General features: G+C 44.3%; 1 protein-coding gene across 2 annotated transcripts in view; it reads right to left on the bottom strand.

Moving 5' to 3' along the window:
• Window positions 1-276: 276 nt before the first annotated feature.
• Window positions 277-21,805, bottom strand: part of PRICKLE1 (prickle planar cell polarity protein 1) — a 66,659-nt gene continuing 45,130 nt past the window's right edge. Inside the window, exons 1-8 of one of the 2 annotated variants that reach the window (XM_050912886.1) lie at window positions 14,583-14,641; window positions 8,989-9,168; window positions 6,621-6,734; window positions 5,643-5,780; window positions 4,949-5,152; window positions 4,202-4,388; window positions 3,199-4,062; window positions 277-1,768 (exon numbers count right to left, since the gene is read on the bottom strand). In XM_050912886.1, the coding sequence (XP_050768843.1) occupies window positions 912-1,768; window positions 3,199-4,062; window positions 4,202-4,388; window positions 4,949-5,152; window positions 5,643-5,780; window positions 6,621-6,734; window positions 8,989-9,120 (2,496 nt within the window). In that variant the 5' untranslated portion in view covers window positions 9,121-9,168; window positions 14,583-14,641 and the 3' untranslated portion in view covers window positions 277-911. Of the gene's footprint in view, window positions 1,769-3,198; window positions 4,063-4,201; window positions 4,389-4,948; window positions 5,153-5,642; window positions 5,781-6,620; window positions 6,735-8,988; window positions 9,169-14,582; window positions 14,642-21,805 lie in introns of those variants that run through there. The other variant, XM_050912879.1, reaches the window with a different exon arrangement.

The following is a 21,805-nucleotide window of genomic DNA, read 5'->3' as shown; positions in this document are numbered from 1 at the left end:
AATTCTGGAGCCTAATCCTTTAAGCCCTTATGAAAGTATTTGTTACGTAAGTAGATTCATTGACTTAAATGGGGTTACATGCCTGAGCAAAGGACTCCAGCAGTTGTACCTCTCTCTCACTGCTGGGGGGTGGGGGGCACGGCATAAAAAACATCATCACTCATTGGCAGCTAAGTCCAATTCCAGCAGCTGAATTAATATCTTCCTTCAAACAGGCACAAAAAAGCCCCTTACAGAGGAATGGAACTCTTAAAAAATTGCGGAGGGAAAAACATGGAAGTTAAACGTATCAACCATTTACTGCTGCTTTAGGATACACCAAGGCCTCAAGCATTTCAGCTCCCACATCGTGATTTCTGCCTCCTTAACAGTGGACTCTTTGGAAAAGGAGCATTTTCCCAAATAAAAAAAAATTCCAGTTTTTGTAAGGAAACTTGACAGAGGAAGAGTGATCTTGATCGATGAAGAATGGGCACAGTATTGAGCCTTCTTTTTCTTGGTGGTAAGAGGAAAAAGTCAAAGATCACCCTGTGTGGGTATAGCTACAGCACAGGACTGACAATTTTATGTATTCATCTTTGTTGAATCCCTCTCTCAGATAATTCAACACAGGTGAATAGCGAGCGTAACATAAAATGTCTACAAAAAGTCTGTAGCAAGAACTGCAGTAACAGTATTTTGACAGCTGAAACATACTACGTAAACCTAGCAACATCTGAGCAGATCATGATTTGGCATGGTGACATTTCTGAACGTTACTTGTACAATGTAAACTCTGGCAGGGTTATCATTTACACTGGCAAAGCATTAAGAACCTTAGCAACTTGCCTAAGTACAATTATTAATATAAAAAGATGTGGTTCAAACTGTAGCTACAGAGTTGACTGGTCTTCCCAACTGCTAAAAACAAATTAAGAAATGATGCAATTTTTTCCTTTGTGTCCCCTCTTCTTCTTTGATTTGGTTGTCCTTTGTCCAAACTGAGAACTAGATAACGCAGTAGTTGGACCAGAAAGGTCATCTGTGTAGTATGGATATCTCAGTGATCGTGGCTGTGGAATTGGCTGTCCTAGAAAATATCCTTCCTCTTCGGAATCGGACGATGAGGATGAAGTTGAACACCAGGAGTCATCTTCCTCACCATACAATCCAAAAAATTTATCAACCACCTGATTCCGCAGTGCATAATCAGACCTAGTATGGGCGTATTGTCCATACAGCTCTGCATTTTGAATATATGCTCGAATCTCACGTGAGCTTCTATTTTGAATAAATTTTTCATGATCCTGAGGGGAGTAATAACGAAATCTCTCTCTTGGAGAGCATCTTCTTTCTGTGGCCAAGTTAAGTGCATTATCTGAACGAGACTTCCTGCTTCTTCTACGATGATGAGAAGGCCGATTTCCACGCTCTTCAAAATGGTAAACACGCCTACGAGTCCTTTCACTCATTGGAGGCTGACGTATTTCAACATTCTCGTAACTTCCATTATCAATAACATCATCTGAAAACTTCACTTGCTGTGGTCTAGACTGGGATTTAGATCTTCTCAGTACAGGCATATGCACTGGCTTTTCCTCTGGCAAGACCTTTTCCTGACACAACTCTGAGCTCAGACTCTTCAAGGACTCTGTGCTCCGGTGGAGCATGGAAGAATTCAGAGTTCCCATGTTGCTCATTTTCTCACAGTCCTCCACCTCCAGTTCTTGGAAAGTTTGCAAAGAGTAGAGAGATGGCCGTGGCTTGCCTTCTCCATCCATTGAAGCCCCTGTGGTGGGAATGGAGAAAGGAGGAAAAGAAAATGAGAGGACTATCAAAAGAGATAAGTATTGTAACAAAATATTAAACGTTTCTTTTCAGTAAAGCAGACCTTATTAGTGTTTTTTGGAACTATTACCAAAAGGACTAGCTTCACAGAAGAATAAGCTTTGTTTTGACCTAAAATATTTAAGTATTAGCTCTGATTACCAAAGAATTAGCTAACATTAGGGCATCAAGAGCGGAAGAAGTTTAATGAGTTTAAAATTTTTAAACACCTCTAACACGCATACACCTAAGCCTCTAAGAAAAAAAGAATTACTTAAAGTTATTCTACAGTCCACGCTTGCCATTTTTAAGGCTAAAATGTTTCATGTTTCTGATATTGCTAAAAATCAATATTCCAGCTGTTGCTACAGGAAAGCCAGGCTTACTGCCTCGCAAAGAAGGATCCTTACCCTCCAAAAATCATCAGCAGTAAGCTGGCCTGGTTTACTCCAGGTTTGTGTCCAACGATCCTTCGTTCCCACAACAGCAGCATCATCTGCCCTGTGACCTTCCCAGGTGCAATATCTCTAGTTCCTCCTCCTCCCTGAACCTAGCTCCCCTCATCAGTTCCTTCGTTACTGTTCGGGCAATGCAGCATGTGGTCGGGCCTGAGCTACACAAGTAGCTACAATAATTCAGCTTACAAATGGAAAGGAATGGAGGAGAGGACAGGACAACTTTTAAAATGGGTCTCTCATACCTTACTCTCAGGTTTGGTTTTTTTTGTAGGGAAATAGGAAAGGAAGGTTAACACACACACATGCACACACACGCGCACACACACACAGACACTTGCATATCTGACTTTTATTCCTTTGGCTAATTTCAATCATGTTTGACAAGGAGGTTCACAAAAGTGGATCATCAGTTTCTCTTTAGTCAATGGAGAAAGTTAATCTTATAAACCTCAATTCCTAAGGCTAAGAAGGTTACCATCCTTTCACATTTTCTACATATTTTTACAAGCAAATCAGGAAATTACCTAAAGTGTTTTGCAGATTATCTTTAACATCATCCTAGTATATAATGCAACTTCTTGTACTTAAGGTATGGAAAAAAAAAAAGTGTATCTTCATTTGCTTAACGCCGTGGTTTGTATAAACAAATGCATAGTTCAAGACCATTCTTACTTTGTTTAACATTATGGATTTTTTTGTTATAAGCAAAGGAAAGAGAATTCAAAAGGAAAGGAGAAGAATTTAAATAGAATTTAAGTAGCAAAAATGTATCTTGTGGAAGAATATGTGCTTGATAAAAGCTATTGCCTACTTTACATGCATCTCTTGCTACTAAAGCTTTTTAGAAATCACAGATACGAGAAGTTCAAAATACTCCAACATGCATGCTTTGGTTGACCTCTCCATCAAAACCAGTTATTTTTGCCCCCATTACCTGTTATGTTAGACAAAGCCAAAGAATCCATTGAGTCTCGAACACTTTGTTCTTGCTGTTTCAGATCAGACAAACATTCAAGTGAACCTCCATACCACGGTGTTTGGTCATGTTTGTATCCTGACGCCCCGTGTTCCATGTCTAGCTCCTGGATTTTCCTGCTGCTGGCAGGGCCTGGGTGGCTGCCATAGGCAGAGTCACCCAAACCATCTTGTGACTGGGCCCAGTACATGTCTGACTGATACTTCTTACTTGCTAGGCTTGGATTATTTTTTTTCAAGTCCAGCTTGCTCTTGACCATGCTATCAGAAATCCAGTGTTCGCTTGATCTAATGTCTACTTCAGCGGGCTGCTGGAAGAGGCTTTTATCACCAAACTTCAGAAGAAGTTGAGTCATGTAGTCTTCGTGTTCAGCCCATTCTTCAGGGTCTTCAGGCATTTCTTGCTCTACTCTTCCTTTCCAGAAGTCTTCATTAACAAAGCTTGCCTCTTCCCTTGAAAGGCTTAAGTCATCCAGCTTACGAGAAAGAGTATCATCAGCATTGCCTGAAAGGCCAGGAAATTTGTAATTGAGGGCTGGTGAGAGGAGGAGAGACTGGCGGCACTGGTCGGCTGACCGGCTGCTTTTTCCCATGCGAACGCTCCTCCTGGAATCTCTGGATCGAGCAGACTGAAATGCAGAATCAGAAGAGTCGGAGGCATGAACATCCTCTCCCAAGCTGCAGGTTTTTGAACAGTAAATCTGCTCTTGCTTCGGAAGGAAAGGACAACCAAGCAAAGAGGTCTTGCACTGAGCACAAGAAAAGCAAGTCTCTGTGGCATGCCAGTGCTGTCCATCATAGGTCATCTGAGCATGGTCAACACCTGGAAAGGGAGAAAAAGCAATGCTTTGGGTTTCTCTAAAAAAGTACTTGCATAATCCACACTTCTGGAATGTGAAATAATTTCATAAATTGGCTTTCCCTTAATTTGTAAGTTTAATGCTTAAAAAGGACATACTTACCAATGTGTTCCCCGCAGGTCTCACAGTATTCCGCATAGAGAGATTCAAAACAGTTACAGCAGAATGGTCGCCCATCTTTCATGATGTATCTCTGTCCACCCAGGATTGTTTCACACTCGAGGCAACAGAAGTGCTTCATGTGCCAGTGGCGACCCTCAGCTTCTGTACACTCATCAGCAAAAATGATCTTTTCAGAGATAAAAAAAGTAAACTTTTAGTTAAGTGGCCAAAACGTCACCTTGGGAGTTAGAGCATGCAAAATATCCTAATTGTGCAGTTCACACACTAAATTTATTTTTATTTAGCTGCCTTTTGAATACAAAGACAGAAACAACAATGTCCAATAGCAACTGTGGCATTCTGACCTTTTCTATAAGAAAACAAAACAAAAAAAACCCTGTACTTTTTAAAGTAAAAAAAAATAAATGAGAACATAAGAACTCAACCATTAAAGAAGCTGCTATCAGGATGATATTCTGGAATATTTGTACAGATCCTTTTTCTAATTCAATCTACAAGATTCAATTCTAAATACAAACAGGCATGTGCTTTCCAAATACCATCATACTGCTCGTAATATTGCCAATTTGACAAGAAATGAAACACCCTCCAGCCTTCAAACACATCTATGCAGCAGAGTCCTGACTCCTTAAACGAATGCATCTGAAGTTAGTAATTGCCCAAGTGATGCAGTTTGTTAACTGAACAACAGGAGTGTAGATTGGCTGTAAAATGTGAATTATTTACCTCATCGCAGGCTGAACATCGAGGTTTGAGAAGTTCAGCGTGGTGTCTGCCACAGTGAATTTTTCCATCTTGGTAGAAGTAGATAAGGTCAACGAGAAGCTCGTTACATGTGAAGCACACAAAACACGAGGGATGCCAGCACACGCCAGGCCCGGCTCTCGAGGCAAAAACTGCAACTTCACCGCCGTTTACTTTTGTACCACACTAGGAACAAAACCAGAAAGTGAACACACTTCCTGTCCCAAACTACTAGCTTCTAGCATTTAAACTAAGTTAAAACACCAAACCCAATATGCAGATTTTATTCCAAAATTCTGACAAGAGGCAAAAAAATATTCTCAATTTTGGTCTAGACAAATTCCATGCATCAACAAAACTTTTGCGAACAGAAGTTTATCTTATACATAATAACATTTTTAAGCATATGCCTGTTTTTCATTTGTCATTACTTTAGTATGAGTCAGCAACAGGTTTTTTGGAGTAGAAATATATCAAGGATTCAGTTCATTCCCAGTAGCAAAGGTTGTGTTTTACTTAAGCAAGCACTACCTTCTTTCTATTTACAGTTTCAAAAATACTCTTTTTTTTTTTTGGTGTTCCGACATAGACAGAGATAAGCTTACACGTAATATTGAGATACTGTAGTTTTACATTATTCAGCCCGCTAGCTGGCTTGTGGCACCAGTAGTATTACCTGTTCACAAACCGCATGCATCACTGCTCTTGAGAGTAGCTTAATAGTGCCTCGGCCGAGTGCCTCCTTCTTGCGCTGAGAACTGAACATCTGCAGTTCCTTCTTTTCTTCTTCACTTAAAGACTGGCAGTATCTCACCTTCCAGTGAAAACACAAGAGAACTTATTTTAGATACTGAGCTTTTAAAGTAACAGATTAATAAGTAAGTGCATATATGCAAGAAATTCATCAGGTGTGCTGGCAATCATCATTAAACTTTTCCAACTCGTCTTCTCTACCATCTTAATATTTAGCTAATATGGCATAATACAAAAGTAGTACACAGCGAGATTTTGCATTACAGGGGAAAAAACCACCATACTAAACTAAGAAGTTGTCTAGGCAAGAAATAAGATTTTAAAAAGCCAAACCAAAACCTGCTGCTATCCTAAAATAATGGAATGAACCTAAATCAGCCATAACATTGTCCTTTAGATTTATGGTTAAGTGCCCACAACTAAGTATTGCAGTATACACAAGATCTTAAGTATTGACACCCCCGCCCCCTTTCCTTACAAAGAGCTTGTTTGTTATTTCCACTTCTGCTCCAAATTACACTGCATATCTGAGATGCAAACCTTTTACTATCACAAAGCATCCTTTTTGTGTGCTACAATGCAATTCCAGGAATTTGTAGGTTCCTGGTAATTGGTGGGTGGCTGCAAACACTATAAAACCAACTTGTGTTAAGTTTATTGCAGTGACACCAGCCTCCCTAACAAGCAAAGGCAGTGTCCTTCCAGACAGCTCTTATCTGCACACAATCCAACCGGACAGCTAAACAATGGACTCAGTGTACACACCGTGCTGCTTTATAGGTCAGATGCCACTGCAGGCCGCGGTTTAGGCTTGTAATAAATACACAGGTAGGTAATTCTCCACGTAAAAGCTGCCAGGGAGACCTAAGCCCTGATGGTGCATCCTAAATTCGGTATTTACCTCATTATCGTGGGGTGGCAGCTGATAGAGAAGTTGTTTAATCCGGTGTTTCTCTCCAGGGCTGTTAACATAAGGAACCTTCTCCTCTGGCAAGCAGGCGAAATACAGCTGGACCTGACCAGGAGGAACGCAGAGTTCAGACCGAGGGGGACACATCACCCAAGCACTGCAAGCGTCCTTCAGCTACTGTTTTATCTCAGGTCTCATTTACGAAGGAAGAAGGTTACGCTACATTAGACCTGTGACAGGGTTTGTGCTGAAAATACGAGACCCAGATGAACCAGCTCAGCAAACCTGAATTGTCTCTGATAAAACTAGCACCCAGCTGCTGAATTGCTTTTCTGGAATGCAATTTGCAGTGACAATTAGGGGGGTATCATAAATTATGCACATTTAATGTTCTCATTATTCCCACCCCCTTCAGGGCTGGTCAACAACCCCGTGGAAATTCCAAGTTTCCCTCTGCAATTTACCACACAAGGCATGAAGCTTTCCAGAAAACAGCCACTATATAAACAAATTTAATTTGCTCTCTGCATTTTACACATTGTTGAGACAAAAGCTGTTTTGTAGTCTCCTGCTGATCAGGTTCACCCAAAGCATCAGCTTTCATTGCTTCCATGTGGGCTTTGGTAAGAAGGTGGAAACATCCTTCCCTTGGGAGGAGGCTGAATCCAGCCACATTTCAATCAGATGCAAATTAACTATGAAATTTTCAGAGGCTGCATGTTTTTGATAAAGAAATCAATATTAGGCGTACACACCTATCAATCTTCACTTTTTTCCCCCCCCCCCCCAGAAGAAAATTATGACAGGAAAGCTGTAATGAACACTATGACAAAGCCCAATGGCAAAAAATATTTTTGTGGAACAGCTACAGATTTATTGTTTTTCCTATGCAGCTTCCAGCTTGTCACGAGGCCTGGGGCTGTAAATAAGAGCTGGCTATTGGCAAAAATATTACTTGCCATCCAGATTTAAATAACGCTCAGGTCAACAGCTTATTACTGTGCAAGACAGATGAAAAAGAAGCAGTAATCAGTCACTTGGCTCAGGAAGCAATCAAAATTATATGGGAAAAGTTGTACGAAACATGACTTGGTCTTCATTTAACCAAAATTTAAACATCAGAAGTCTACTGTAAGCCCACTGACTGTATTTCAAGAAGCTTCAGGAAAAGGTAAACATGCAGTAAGAGTTGAAGCTTTAAAGATACTTTATGCCCTTTTCTCAAGTTTATTGCACTGTCCTGAAAGTAAGTCATTCTTCTCGGAAAAAGTCTTTAGTGAGTTTGAGCTAGCTGGATTATGAGCATATTTTAGGGCATTTAATTGTTCTGGTAGAAAGTTAGCTTGCTGTTTGCCTTAACGTCTGATTCATCACGATTCTTATATATGCTTAAGTGATAAAAAGAGTTTCCCTAAAAATAGCCCATTATTTGCCATCCCTACTGACTTGTTACTTTATTCATGATTAAAAAAATCTCTGCATAGCAAAAAGGAGACATCTTCTGCACCTTTATAACTATAGACTGTATTAGCTTGCCAGCTGAAGGAGGGTTGCTCTGCCTCCGTTAGCAGACGCTACAAAGCCACTCTGTCCATTTAACACTGAAGTCTGAGTTCTGGATATTACCGAGTACACAGCTTCAGCACAGTTACAATACCATAAAGTAAAAGAATACCATGAGAGTTCATTTTGATCTCCCATAGCAACTTGCTCATCAATAATTTCACTTTTATTTCCATTACCGTGATGTTATAAAAGATAAAGAAGAAAGGGGAGAGGGGAAGGAACAGCCCAGCCAACCCACGAGTGTCAGCTCCAGAGACCGTACAAGAGAAATCCTGGCATGAACAAATGGCAGGCATACAACTATTTAAACAAGCGTAAAATACATTACTACTTGTCACAGTGACAGAACGCTTTCGTTTATGTGCACTGTAGTAACATACCTGTTCTAGATGTCAAATGCCTAATTATTTAAAGAGTTGTACAAGTGCAGTGAAGTACTGGCCAAGTAGCACAATGCCACGAGGTATGCCATGAGCTTTAATTTAACCTAATAACTTATTTCAAAGAGCAAGCAAATTTCTCTTAGACTTGACAATACATACCTCTGCTGCACATATTTATTGAAAAATATTAACTGGGAACTTTTTTTTGGAACATAAAACTCCTCAGCATTAAGGATTATAAGCTCCCTAAACACAGCCTCATGGGAATAGGAAACAAAACAAGAAGAGTTCTAGATGAATTTAAGTTTTATACATTATAAGAATTTAATTAGACTTGTAGAGGCAGCGTATCACTCCCTTAGACAGTCCTTACAAGGCTTATTCTAAAAATGCAGAAGCACAGTTGGTACCTGCTCTGGCCTGAGGCCTGGGGGGACCCAGGCATATTCTTCCAAGGCACAGCCAGAGTCATCGTCAGATGTTGAGCTTCGCTGACACCCGAAAACGAGATTGTTGGCTTTGGGCTCCATCTCCAATGGCATAAGTGTGAAGCGTTAAATATTTCAGCTGCAGCTCATCAAGCAATTGATCTGGAGGAGGAGATTAACAGAGCTTTAATAAATCTGAACATGCAACAACTAATTATCACTGTAAATGATCTTACAACAGTTTAGTATGCCTTGTGTTGCCCAGAACAATAAATGATTGAAGCATCATTACAACTTGCTACAAGCAATTCAAAAGTGCTTAGAAGAGTTATAAAAATAAAACTACTCAAGAAAAAGAAAACTAGACACACAATACCATGTTTGGCATCCACAATGTACTTCAGTATTAACACCTGTCATCTTTTACACTTCTGCTTGTTTCACATCACAGGTTATATGTAGGTATATCTAGTAAAGACTCATTGAGCAGATATTAACAAAAGGAACGACACAAGCTCTTCCTGAAGTCATTAATACCACCAATGTAGTAACACAGAGGACATGACAACCGCTTGTCAAAAACTAAAGAAATTGGTGGGGAAAGACGGTTGTGCAAGTAGCATCCTGTTTTTCACAAGGTAGGCACAGAGCAGTGAGCGTCTGCTGGATTCCTCTGAGAACTTTGTTTTAGCTGTATCGGAGCGGAAGGGCGTCGGTCCAGTTAAATATCTGAAATCCAATTATGCCAGATTAGGCTCTGTAAAATACATGATGATTGTTCTGTTAATTTAAAACCCTACAGGGAGATGCTTCTGTTGATTCATGAAGCCTGCAAAGCTTAATATCTGTGGGATCATTTTGACTCACAACTGGCAAAGAAGGCTCTCGCCAACATCCGTAGCATTCTGCAGTAAAAAGCTTATTAAGATAAATATTTTACATTAATTCTAGCAGAAGTTCTTAGGAAATTCAGACCAGAAATTTCAGTGAAATACAGATAACCAAAAGCAGAGAGGATATATCCTACCATGACAGACTTCCTAACCACTGGGGTTAGAAACAAGCTTGCTTTTACAGTATAACATTACACGAGCTATGCCTTCCCCATTTTAGGCAATTCTTTCACCTATTCATCTGAACACAGATGCAATTTTGTCAGTGCTAGATCTGAGCTGTAGAAAATTTTAATCTCCTTGACATATAACCTTACTGGGGGGTCTAAAGGGGAGAGCAATCTAAAAACTTCTGGTGGGTCCCACGTTACATTTCCAATTTCATCACCACCATATTAGAGAAAATAAATTGCTGCTAGATCACAGGTGGAAGGAAGATTTAAGACCGCGTACCCAAGTATTCTGCTAGTTACTCAACAGTAGTTTCTCCTCCTTCAAGCGTGAGGCACTGGTTAGTGCCAGGCTCTGTTGATTCAGTATGTAAACCCAAACCTGCTCCATAAAAAGTGGCCACATGCATCCAAAGCTACAAACTCGGAGAAATTACGATATTCAGTATTACACAGTCTATCTACCCCCGTTTTCAATACGTCTATACATTCCCACACCCAATAAAAAGAGATGGGATTACTTAACTCTTCCACTGGGCTAGTGCTCAAAAAAATTCACTTGTTAACTCTACTCCAAAAAATTCTGGTTCAAAAACATATGCACTATTTTTGGTGCACTGCTAAGATGCCAACACACTTCTACTACACTGCATAGCTGCACTATAATAAAAGATTCATTTAATATTTGATGGGGCAAGCAAACCTGCCAACCTCCCCTTTGAGAGCAGGCTATTTCTACAAAGCTTGTGAGGTGTCAGGCAAATTTCTGAAATCTTACTCTAGCTGAAAAACTGAAGGTTAGCAAAACAGCTTCCGAGCTTAGCATCACCATATTACAATCTCTGTCAAGGAAGGTGAGTAAAACCAAACTCAATCCTAAAAGCTCAATCCTATATATTTAAAATGGAAAGACAGACATCCCAGTACATACTAGATCCCCTGAATTAGTTTCCATCAGAAACAAATGATAAGACAAGTGATAGAAAACTGTTTTCCCTCTCCACACACTATTGGAAATGAAGTCAAGCATCAGGTATGTTTTTGTTATTGCTTGTATAAAACTGGAGGACAGAGGAACACTGTGATGCAGTTAAGAAATCACTGTAGCAAAAAAAGGCAACAGCGCTCACTGTTGCGGATGGATGGGGATGCTCAGGTTGGCAGCTTGTGTCCCGCATCATCACACCCAAATAATTCTGAAGTATAAAATCCCTGTGAGTGTCATTGAGAAGCCCAAGTCCTTCCAAGATGATCTTAGCAGCAGATGAATTGTTTTACAATTTCCCTTCAGAAAGAGGTACATATCTGGTTTACAATGATGTGCCACTTGTGCCTAAGCTGGTATTTCCAATTCTTACAGCATTGCAACACAAGAACTTGCGTTGCTCAAAGTGTTACTTTTCAAGAACTGACTCCTGCCCAATAACCCAGGAATAAAAGGAGTCACTAGGTGAAACATCTTTGCCAATATTTCATTAGGCAGCCTGACCTCAACCACACCACAGGAAGCAGATCTGAAATGTCATTTAGGCAAAGAGACAGCTTCAGCTCTGCCAGTCCCCAGGCACTCGAGCAGGGTGTACCCCTGGCTCGCTCATATGACACCCAACACTCACAGGCACACAGGTAATTGAGTAATTGGTTCCTACTGATTGTTCAAAAACCTCTCTCCGTAAGATCAAAGATTAACTTCTCTGACTTACTTTCTTCTCTTGAAAGACAAGAAACAAACCAAAATCTGAATGCATGACGACTCGTTAACTTTTCTGAGGATTTTTGAACACTAAGGCTACATGCTACTTCTACGTGGCAAAAAGCAGCGCTGGATAATGTTGGGAATTCAAGTATAGCAAAGGTACGTAAGTGCAGGAGCACTGCCTAATTCCAAAGGAAGACAAGGCATTGGTACGAGAAAGACCACGCTGCTTTTCCACGGAGGCTGATCCTGCCTGGGTCACCTTTGACCTATCCATTTCAGACAGCATGTGCTCCAGCTCCACCAAGAAAAAACCACAGACCCACAGGCCCATTTCCCGGTGATACAGGGCAGGCTGAAAGTATGGCTGGTAGAGAATAAAGGAAAAATACACCTCACCTCCAACTGTTAAACGCAACTTTACAGTCAGGGTGCTCCTCCCCAGGTAAGGTGATTGGAAATGTTTAAAGCGAGGTTCATAAATCTCAATGAACCAAGATTAGTCCAAGGGCAGCATTCACTTTAAAAGAAAAACGCTACCACAGAGCTAATGTTAAGCCAGCTATAAAATGACTGACAGTACACCATATATCAATACGGCCATGTCACAAACATTGTGGTGTTGCTGAGAGTGAGGTTTCTAAACCAGCCCAGCTTAACAGCAGGCTATCTGCAGAACTATTTTAGCAATTGCTTGTTTAGGAGTTCTCCTTCCTCTCCTGCTCAAGTGTAATTTGGTTTGCATTTTAAAACTACAGGATTCTTCCTCCCCGCCCCCCAACCGCACTCATCCTTCAAAGTGATCTGTTTAAAATGATTACATCCTAAGGAGGATTCAAATGAACATAAACAACAGCTGAAAAAATAAATGCTTTCCGAGGGATGAGTAGAAAGGTGGTCTTTCTACTGCTGCCATGACATCTACAAAACACAGCAAGGATGTTTTGTTTTGCTTTCTTAAAGTCTCTGGAACATTTTGAGGTTTTGGCTCTGTTCAAATACTACCTCTCAAAAAAAGCTTCATAGCCTACAAGGAGACATTTCACTGGCAGCTTGACAACTATGAATAACATAATTGAATTAAACAACTAAATTTGATTTAAAAAGAAAAGCAATTAATACATTTTTTCCACTGATGTATTAAAACAACCGTATTATGACAAAGTTCTTAGAAGCAAAGACAGACTACACTCCTAATTACAAACCTGCTGGTACACAAAATATTAGGATATCAAACGTAGAGCAAAGCTATTGCTGAACCCCATATGAAGGTTATCCCCGTGCTAGGATTTCCAGCTCACTGATTATGTTCACCCCTGACCAGATAGAAGAGGTCATGATTTGTGAGCACAGTTAGACAAACATCTCCTTGCCCATCCCCTGCTGTTTTACTCTGTCCTGCAGGGCAAATTGTTTAACAACTTTTTTGTTAGAAGGCTTGTTAACAAGGCTATAGGGGATACAAGATGCATATCACATGCATCCATTCACAATGAAGGCTCAATGAGTTAAGATTAGCATGGCCAGCCCATTCACCTGCTTATTTAATCCCTGGTGCATAACTACATTAGAAGAGGAAGGGTGTAATACAGCAGCAATAAACCACCATAAAATAACTATTAATAATTTAAAGACTATTTCCAATATGTATTACGCAAACGAGCAGAAAGTCCCACTCCCTAGCTACAGTACAAGTAACGTATTTATAGACAGCTCTACAGCTCTGTACTTGGGGAATCTGGATTCAGAGTTGATGAGCAGAATTTGTATCAGCACCAGCACACAGCGACTTCTTCAGCTGTTGGGTCCTTTGAGTAATGAACTATCCAGCGTGGGGGAAGGAATGAAGCTGCATACTTCTTCATTCAACAGACCTTCAGATGGACCTTAGAAGTAAGAACTTTTTTCCCTTTCATTAGCCAGCATACAAGGACCGACAGAAGAGTTAACCGCTTTCCTCCTCTAGCATCCTAGCACAAAGATCACTTTTCCAACTGGAAGTCTGAAGATCCTTCTCAGGGTATTCTCTTTTGACGAGCCATGCTGCAAAGACAGGCTACCTGCATTAACAAAAGGAGGAAGCACCGTGACAAAGCATCGCCCCACGCCAACACATCTGATTTGGATGTATTATGCTTGGCGCTGTGTAGCGCTGATGGAAATACAAGCGCACGCTGCAGTTAGGCAAGAACCAAACCTCTAGCCGAGGAAGCGGCATTCTCACGGATGCTTCCCCCCTCTCTCCCTAAGAGGGTGTACAGATTTAGAAAGAAAGAAATCTTGCCTTTTACAGTCTCCCATTGATTTTTTTAATTCTATTTTAAACAGCAGCCAGACTTTACTCCAATGTACACATATACTCAGGTTTCACCCCGTCACCTGTTGGCTCCCGAACAACACCGTTCTTTGTTAGGGCTCACAGCCCTCATTTGAGACAAGTTTCCAGAGAAAACACTTCAAGAAAGTGTTCAATAAGTCACAAGACTGGAGTTGTAAAAAAAAAAAAAAAACAAAAAAAAACGCGCACAGCCCAGTTTATTCTGACAGACACGCTGAGCCATACGTGTTCATCTCAGAGGAGCCGGGACGATGCCTTCTTCAGCAGGCAGAGCTCTCTGAAGGACAGGTGGGATTTCTCCCGTCCTGCCCAAGTTTCAAGGACGTTACGGCGGGTCAGAGGCGCCCTCAGCCCCCCGGGTCCCCCCGCTCCGGGGCCGGCTCCGGCCTCCCACCGGCTGCGCGAAGGCACCGGCACCCACCCAGCCTCTCCGGCGGACGAGCCGCGAGGGAGAGCGGATACAAGTAACCGCAAATTACCTCTTCACAGCACCGAAATAGTGGCAAGGCTGCTGGCGGAGCCGGGAGAGGAGGCGCAGGAGCGGCGATGCCCGCTGCAGACCCGACCCCGCGCCCCCTCGCTGCACTCGCCGTTTTAAACCGAGCCCCTTTCCCCGCTGTCCCCGGGGCTGTAGAGACCAACAGACCCGGCGAGGCGTCCGCAGCTCCCCGGCTCCGGGACGGGCACGCTGCTCCCCTCGGGCCGGAGCGCGGCTCCCCTCCCTAGGCAGGTCCGGAGGAGCGGCCAGCGCCAGGCACAGCCCCGCCGAAGAGGAAGAAGAAGAAGAAGAGGAGGAGGAGGAGAAGGGGGGGGGGCTCCTCCTGCCCTGTGCCTGCCGGCCGGCGCCGCCGCTTCCCCTCCTCGTCCCGCCTGCTGGGAGCGCGGCGGGAGAGCTACCTGCGCCGCCCCCCCGCCTCCCCTCCCCCCCTCCCCTCCCCTCCCCTCCCCTCCCCCGGGGCTGCAAGCCGGGGAGGGAGCAGCCTCCCGAGCGCTCCTCCCCAAACGCACCCCGGACGGGCACCGGCAGCGCCTCCCACCCCACCTCGGGGGGCTCCCCCCGACCCCCGCCATCCCCCGCCGCGGGCAGGAGTGCGGCCCCGACGCCGTGCGCCCCTCACCGCTCCTCCGTCAGGCAGCGGGAGGAATTTCTCCCACCAGCGATCTTCCCTTCAGAGCGCTGCCCAAGGCGGGGGGGCGGGAGGGAGGGAGGAAGAGAAGGGGGGAGCCGCTCCCGCCACCGACCCCGAGGCAGGAAGGGTCGCCGGCCCCGCCGCCTGCCCAACCCGGGGAACCAAGCTTTTGCAGAAGCAATAAATTTCTGCGCTCAGGACACGACGGACATGTGGTTTAGCGACAGCGCTTTTGTTCGTGTTTACGCCCGAAATAGATTTCCCACCCCACCCTCCGCCGTGCTCCGGGCCGCCCCGGGCTGACCCTGCCCGGCCCGGCCAGCGCGGTCCTGCCGCCCCGCGCATCCAAGCCCACGGAGAAATTAAGGACTCGGATAAGGACGGCAAAACATTTGTTCTAGATCGTTGTGTATAAATAAAAATAATGAAAATAAAATCAATCCGAAGCTGAGGACCACAGCGAGCAGATGTCCATCACTGCCTCCCTTGGCATATCGCAAGTGAGAAAGAGGCGTCCGAGCCCCAGCTGATGCACGGAGAAGTAACAGCCGGGCTACTGGGGCATTTTCTAAATGCCCCTGGGCAAACAATTACCAGCCCTCACTTTTACTGCCCCCCGCAGCGTGGGCATAAAAAGCCCCGAGAGGCGGGCTGTTTGGCTTCAAAGGCTGGCGGGCAGCTTCCCCTCCGGCACCGTGAGTGTAACTGTGAACACCGCGGTCAAATTTCCTCTTTCCTCTTCCCTCCCGCTCTTTGTCTCCCTTGGGAAGTCATTATCAAAGGGAATTTATTCGCGCTGCATCGCGGGGTCAAAGCGGCAACACCACCCCGCCCCACCCCCCCCGCGAGGGGCAGCGGGCAGCAGCGACCCAGCCCCCCCCCGCCCCGAGGTCCCGCGGCCGGGGGCACCTTATCTGCCCGGGCCCGCCGTGCGGGACGGCGACGGGGCACTTCGCAGACTCTTATCGCTTCCCCCAGGAACTGAATTTGCATGAATTTAAATTCACTCTTCTAAATTTGAATGACTTTGCCCGCAGGGTGCTAAGGGGAGCCGGCCCTGACGGGTAAAAGGCGCGGCGGCCGCCGCGGGCAGAGGTGCTCAGAGAAGCATCCCGGTCCCCCCACGTCCCCGTCCCCGTCCCCGTCCCGTCCCTGCGGGCTGCGCCCCGGCGCTGAGCCGGGCACACGCGAGTTTCACGGCGGGCCGGGAAGAGCCGTCACCCCTCCCCTCCCGTGTGCTGATTAACCATCGCCAGACGCAGCCAGACAGAAAGGCAGGCTGATGGATCAGGACCAACACCGGGCTATCTGATCTCAAGTCGCAAAGCCTATCCCGGGTTAACGACGTCAAAAACAGCCGATCCCCATCACAAACCGACGGAGCCATGAGCTATGCCCAGAGACCTTACAGTTATGCTTGCAACCGTAGGTGAGTGAACGAGGTCCCGCACGGATCCAACCCCATGAAATCAAAGCCGCAGTCTGTGGCTCCTGCAGCAGAAAAAAACTGCTTAAACTCCAGCAAATTAACCAGCTCCAATCCTTCCACACCCCATTTCACTTCCATAAGCAGTTTCGCTGGTTGTACTACCTCCATTCTTAAACTGCTAAGTTGTTTTGAGGTCAAAGTTGGCGTATCACTTGGATGAACTAGAGATTTTGTCAGAGCTTTTGTCAGTGCTGGCTTTACGAGACCCAGGCTGTTTCTGTTCTGTTTGTTGGACGGAGCAGACCCCATCTGGTGGCCAGCTGAACATCTGCCAACTCCATTCATCATTAATCAAAAATGGAAATGTCAGGAATAATGTTTATTCTTCCCCACTACACGACTGAATTAAATACCAACAATTTGCATATATTGTCTACTCCTTTTCCAGGGGTGCCTGACCTTTCCTTAGTAGTTGCCTGCAGCGAGGGCTCACCGCGTCTGCACAGCACATTGCAAAAAGGAGAATCTCATTTGGGGACTTCTGCAACGCAACCAACTCAATGGCTGCAGATAAGTTTGCAAAGTTTCCTGACCTGGAGCCTACTGAAGCGAAAGAAGAAGACATTCACTTACTTTACTGGGCAGTCAAACTGTCCCCGATCTTGCTAACACTTTCCCTGACACTGAAGTGTTTCAGGGCATACAGAGATAGTTGGCTGCACTGCTCTTTTTTTCCCCGGACTTTTCTGGCTTGAGCACACAAAGTACTATATTGTTCTGGGCAATGCACTTAAAGATTATCAGGCCAAAAACAACCATTGCGATCTTCTAGCGTGAACTCACGTGGTCATAAGATTTTGCTAAAATTACTGTCTGCATGAACAAAACATTTGATTTTGATTTAAAAGTACCAGCAATGAAAAACCTGCTACAACTCCTGTTAAATCCACTGCAGCCCTTGTTAAATTGTTTCAAGTAGTCAATTATTTCAAACCTCTTTTTTAAATCTCAGATTGCTGTGTTTCGGTGCTCCAATGCTGGATCGTACCATACCCTTGAACGTTAGGCTAAAGAACCAGCTATCATAACTCCCCCTAGGCATTTGCAAATTGTGAAAGTCATTCCTTAACTATCTCTTTTGATTCAGGCTGCTTCCACAAGAACAAATGGGTTGCTATGCTTTTTTTTTTTTTATTTTTACACAACAAATACGACAGCATACATACTTGTTATCTGAAGCATAAACTATGCTACAGAAGTTGCCTAAAAAAAAAAAAAGCTAGAAAAAGACAGGCACAAACCAACTTGCCCTTTAAGGCATGTTACAAATTCTTGACTGCGGCTGGGTAGAGCTGATCCTTCAAACAATCAGATGCTTCAAGGGACCTGTAATGGATATGGAACCTTTTACCCTAAGGTATTAGCACAGATTTAGTCTAGGTAACACCTTTCTTGTACTACTGACCAGGCCAGGGGTGTTCTCTGGCCTGTAAGAAATTCGCTAAGGGTATCAGTGTGGTTTCCCAGTTCACAATTATCCATATCAGGGAACATCCCCTGAGATAACACTGGTAATTGCTACCTTTGTTGCCAGTCACAGAAGAGAGACCAAGGAGCAGAGAACGAATTAACCTCTTCTTGTATTTCAGAGGCGGCTTCTCGGGGTAGGACAGTGGCATAACACCCACCTCTCAAGCCTGATTAGTTCTGTGGATAAACAGAGGAGTTCACCCTCTACATCATCACCCTTTAATGATCACCACCTCCACTCCAAGAGTTTTAATTAAGCATCATCTCACCTGTTCATTTAAAATAAAAAGTCACGAGTCAGCTATGAAAGGTGAAAGTATGCAGTAAGGTGAATGGAAGCTGGAACAAAAAAAAAATCTGTGAATAATAATTCTTTCAGAGAAGTCAATCAGAAAACTATTCAAAATAAACCAGGTTTCGTGTTTTGAAACAAAACAAACCAAGAAAGGTTTTGCGTGTTTCTGAGAGCACAGGAGGAGTCCACGGAGCAGGAATTACAACTGCTCCCCAAGGGTTTATGCACAAATCAAAGCCCAAGCCTGACGCAGGCAGGTATGCCCTTCAGGAATTTTAGGGACGGCATCTCGACCATGTACGGTCCTGCCTGCAGGCTACAGCACAGGGAGCTCTAGGACGTGTTTATGGCACCAAGGTCCTTTCCACCTTCAGTGGTCCCAGGTCTATGCCCTGAGGGAGTGAAGAGGCCAGAGTAAGGGATGCAGTTTCACCACGGTCTGAGCTGATCTACTGAAAAACCCAACCCAGTGAAAAAATGCAGGTTTAGCTCCTTGGACCTGCCAGCGTTAGCACAAGGAAAAACCAGGACCAACTCCTACAAGGCCGGACTGTTGTGGAGCTGCAGGCTCAGTTGTCAGCTTCACTCCCTCCCTCTTCTGGGCAAACTGGGAGTCGTGGGCCTTGCAAACACAAGGGCAAGGGGATCTTGCTCCAGCCGATGCATAAACGGCCTGACCTCCAAGACCACTTTACATAACGCTCAAATACAAGTGAAATTTAACTATGTTCACTTCGGTGCGTTCAGAAACCCCTGTGGACATCCACCTGCGTCTCTAGATACTTGAACGTCTTGTCAAGCCTGGCCCTAGGCCTCCTCTCACAGGTTGAGAACATCAGTGTGGAAGTACGCCTTCATAAGTGGGAGCAGTTTGCATAATTTTACCACTATATATGATCACTAGGAGACACCTGACACACTGGATGCCCTTGAAGGACCCTAATGAGCCACAAGAGCAAGGCCACCCCTCTTTGTGCCACTCAGCACCTACAGCCATAGGTCAAACCTCCTTGTGCTCTCCCCATTCAAGATCGCTTCCTCCTGCCCACCCAAACGGGGGAGTCTGGCACCAACAGCAGATCACCACACACTGCTGGGAGCAGAGGCAGACCAGTGCTGTTACTGATGTATCGGGGCCTCTCGACTGTGTCGCTCACTGGTGTCTTCCTGTATCTTCTTTTTTGAGGCTGCAAAGAAAGGGCACGGAGGCAGGACCTCATGAGTTCTGATGGCTCCAAAGTCTCAATCTTTGCCAATTTAAAAATAACATTTAAAAATACAGAGAAAACCAGCTCTATAGGAGACATGCAGGTAAAAGACACGAGATGATATGCGACAGAGATGGAGAGATACGGGGATTAAAAGGAAGCATGTGTGTGAAATGCAACAAGTTAAAAAAATAAGGATGACTTTAGCCCAGCACAGGTTTGTGACTGAGTCAGGGTGCTCGGTTTCCACTCTCCTCTTTGCTGCATTCCCTGTGATCCTAACAGTCTGCCCTCTGCCTGCCTCAGTGTCAACAGAGCGGGGACAATGCCCCAAAGAACTTTAGGAAGTAAGTTAAAACATCCAATGGAAATATTAACATCAGATAACAAATCAGGACACAATCAAGTAGTACTAGACAAATAAATAATAATTTAAAAAATGCTCATTTTTATTCTCACCCACCAAACAATGGCACAGGGAGCTGCCGCGGCATCCAGCAACCAGGCATCAACGAGGAAAACAGTGCCTGAACAGCTTGCTATGGAGAGCTACACCAGCTACCACTGGTCTGAGGACTGGCCGGCATCAGCCTACTGCATGTTGGGAATGCATGTCCAAGAGAGGTTTACTTTATTTCCTTTTCTTAATGCTTTCAGAGTTGAAGACCAACACACCTTTTAAAACCATGATCCTACTTTGCTTCAGTAGCAAAGAATTAAAGTTTCATTAAAATGCCCTTCCTTGTTGGATCGGGCTAAGACTTGCTCCTGAACCAACAGGTCTGTTGCTGTATCTGGAAACTTGTAACCCCACAGGCTTTTCTGAAGACAGTAATCTTGATTTTATCATAATTGGCTCCGCGCAGCCCACAGTCACACAGGACAGAGGTAACCACCCGGGTGCCCACGATAGCGCCGCAACCACCGGCTGATGGGTGCGAGCAGGGCTCTCCTACCCACATCGACACCCTCGGTTAATGAGCGCCCCGTTTCCCAAGCTGCACAAGGCACAACAAAGTGCGTTGCAACAACATGTGCCTGCAACGCTTTGCTGGTAGCAGAGGCTGACGCAGGGTGGAATCACTGCCTGGGTTTTTAATAACACCCCAGCGCAAACACCATTATGCAACCGGGAAGGTGTTGCAGAGCCGATGCTAATGCACTGTTTGCTTATTGAGGGACTTTTCAGCCAAGTATTGTGCCAAAGCCTGTGCGGATGATGAATGATGTCACTCTTATCTGTGTCAAGCTCCATTCTCAGGCCTTGCCTCTGAAGAACTCCTCGCAATTTATCTAAATCGGTTTGGAAATTGATTTAGATTAAAAAAGAAAATGGTGCAAACTGCGTGGCTCTTCTACTATGGTCAACACACATACACACACACAAAGGGAGACTCACCCCATGAGCGGGGCACCCATGTAAAGAAACTAATATTTAAACTAGTATTTAAACAAATATTTATACTAGTATTTAAATACAAATTTCAAACCCTTTGTGAGTACAGTTTTGTTGCATGAGTAATGCTCTGGTTACACTCAGTCTGCCCTGTCACTGGCGATGCCTTTCAACAGCCTAAACTTAGGAAAAAAACCCAACTGATTGAGTTTAAGTGAAGGCAAAGTTTGACATGGAGGATTACTACTGCTGCTACAGCATTATATCCAGAGAAAACAAAAGTCAGTTTTAAGCCAAAGATGAGATTTGCAAAAGTTTGTGGTAGCTTCCTCTTGCTTAAAATCTGCAGGGGGAGGGAAATCTAGCAGTCACTGAAGCAGGTACCCAGCAGAGTGCTACGTTGCTGTTTTCCAGAAGCCATATCCACAGCACACTACAAATACAGAGGAGAGAACAATGCTTAGATTAATTATTAGTTTATTTTACCAAATTAATCTCACAGGCCATCCTCAAGGCAGACAGTGATGCAAGGAGGATGTAAAAAATGTCAGGTGGGTAATGAGATGCATTACACCTTTATTAGCTTTCTTTAGTACAGCAGTTGCAAGAGAGAAAGAGAGACTACCAGATTGACGAGCTGTCAAGACTGAAGGCCATGAAACTCTACCAAAAGACATCACCAAAAAAAGATAAGTGTTTCAGTCTTTTGCATAG

The sequence above is a fragment of the Gymnogyps californianus genome, chromosome 1 (assembly GCF_018139145.2).
Source record: "Gymnogyps californianus isolate 813 chromosome 1, ASM1813914v2, whole genome shotgun sequence".
Classification (NCBI taxonomy): domain Eukaryota; kingdom Metazoa; phylum Chordata; class Aves; order Accipitriformes; family Cathartidae; genus Gymnogyps; species Gymnogyps californianus.
Note: the sequence above shows the minus strand (reverse complement) of the source record. Positions and strands in the feature narration are given on the sequence as shown.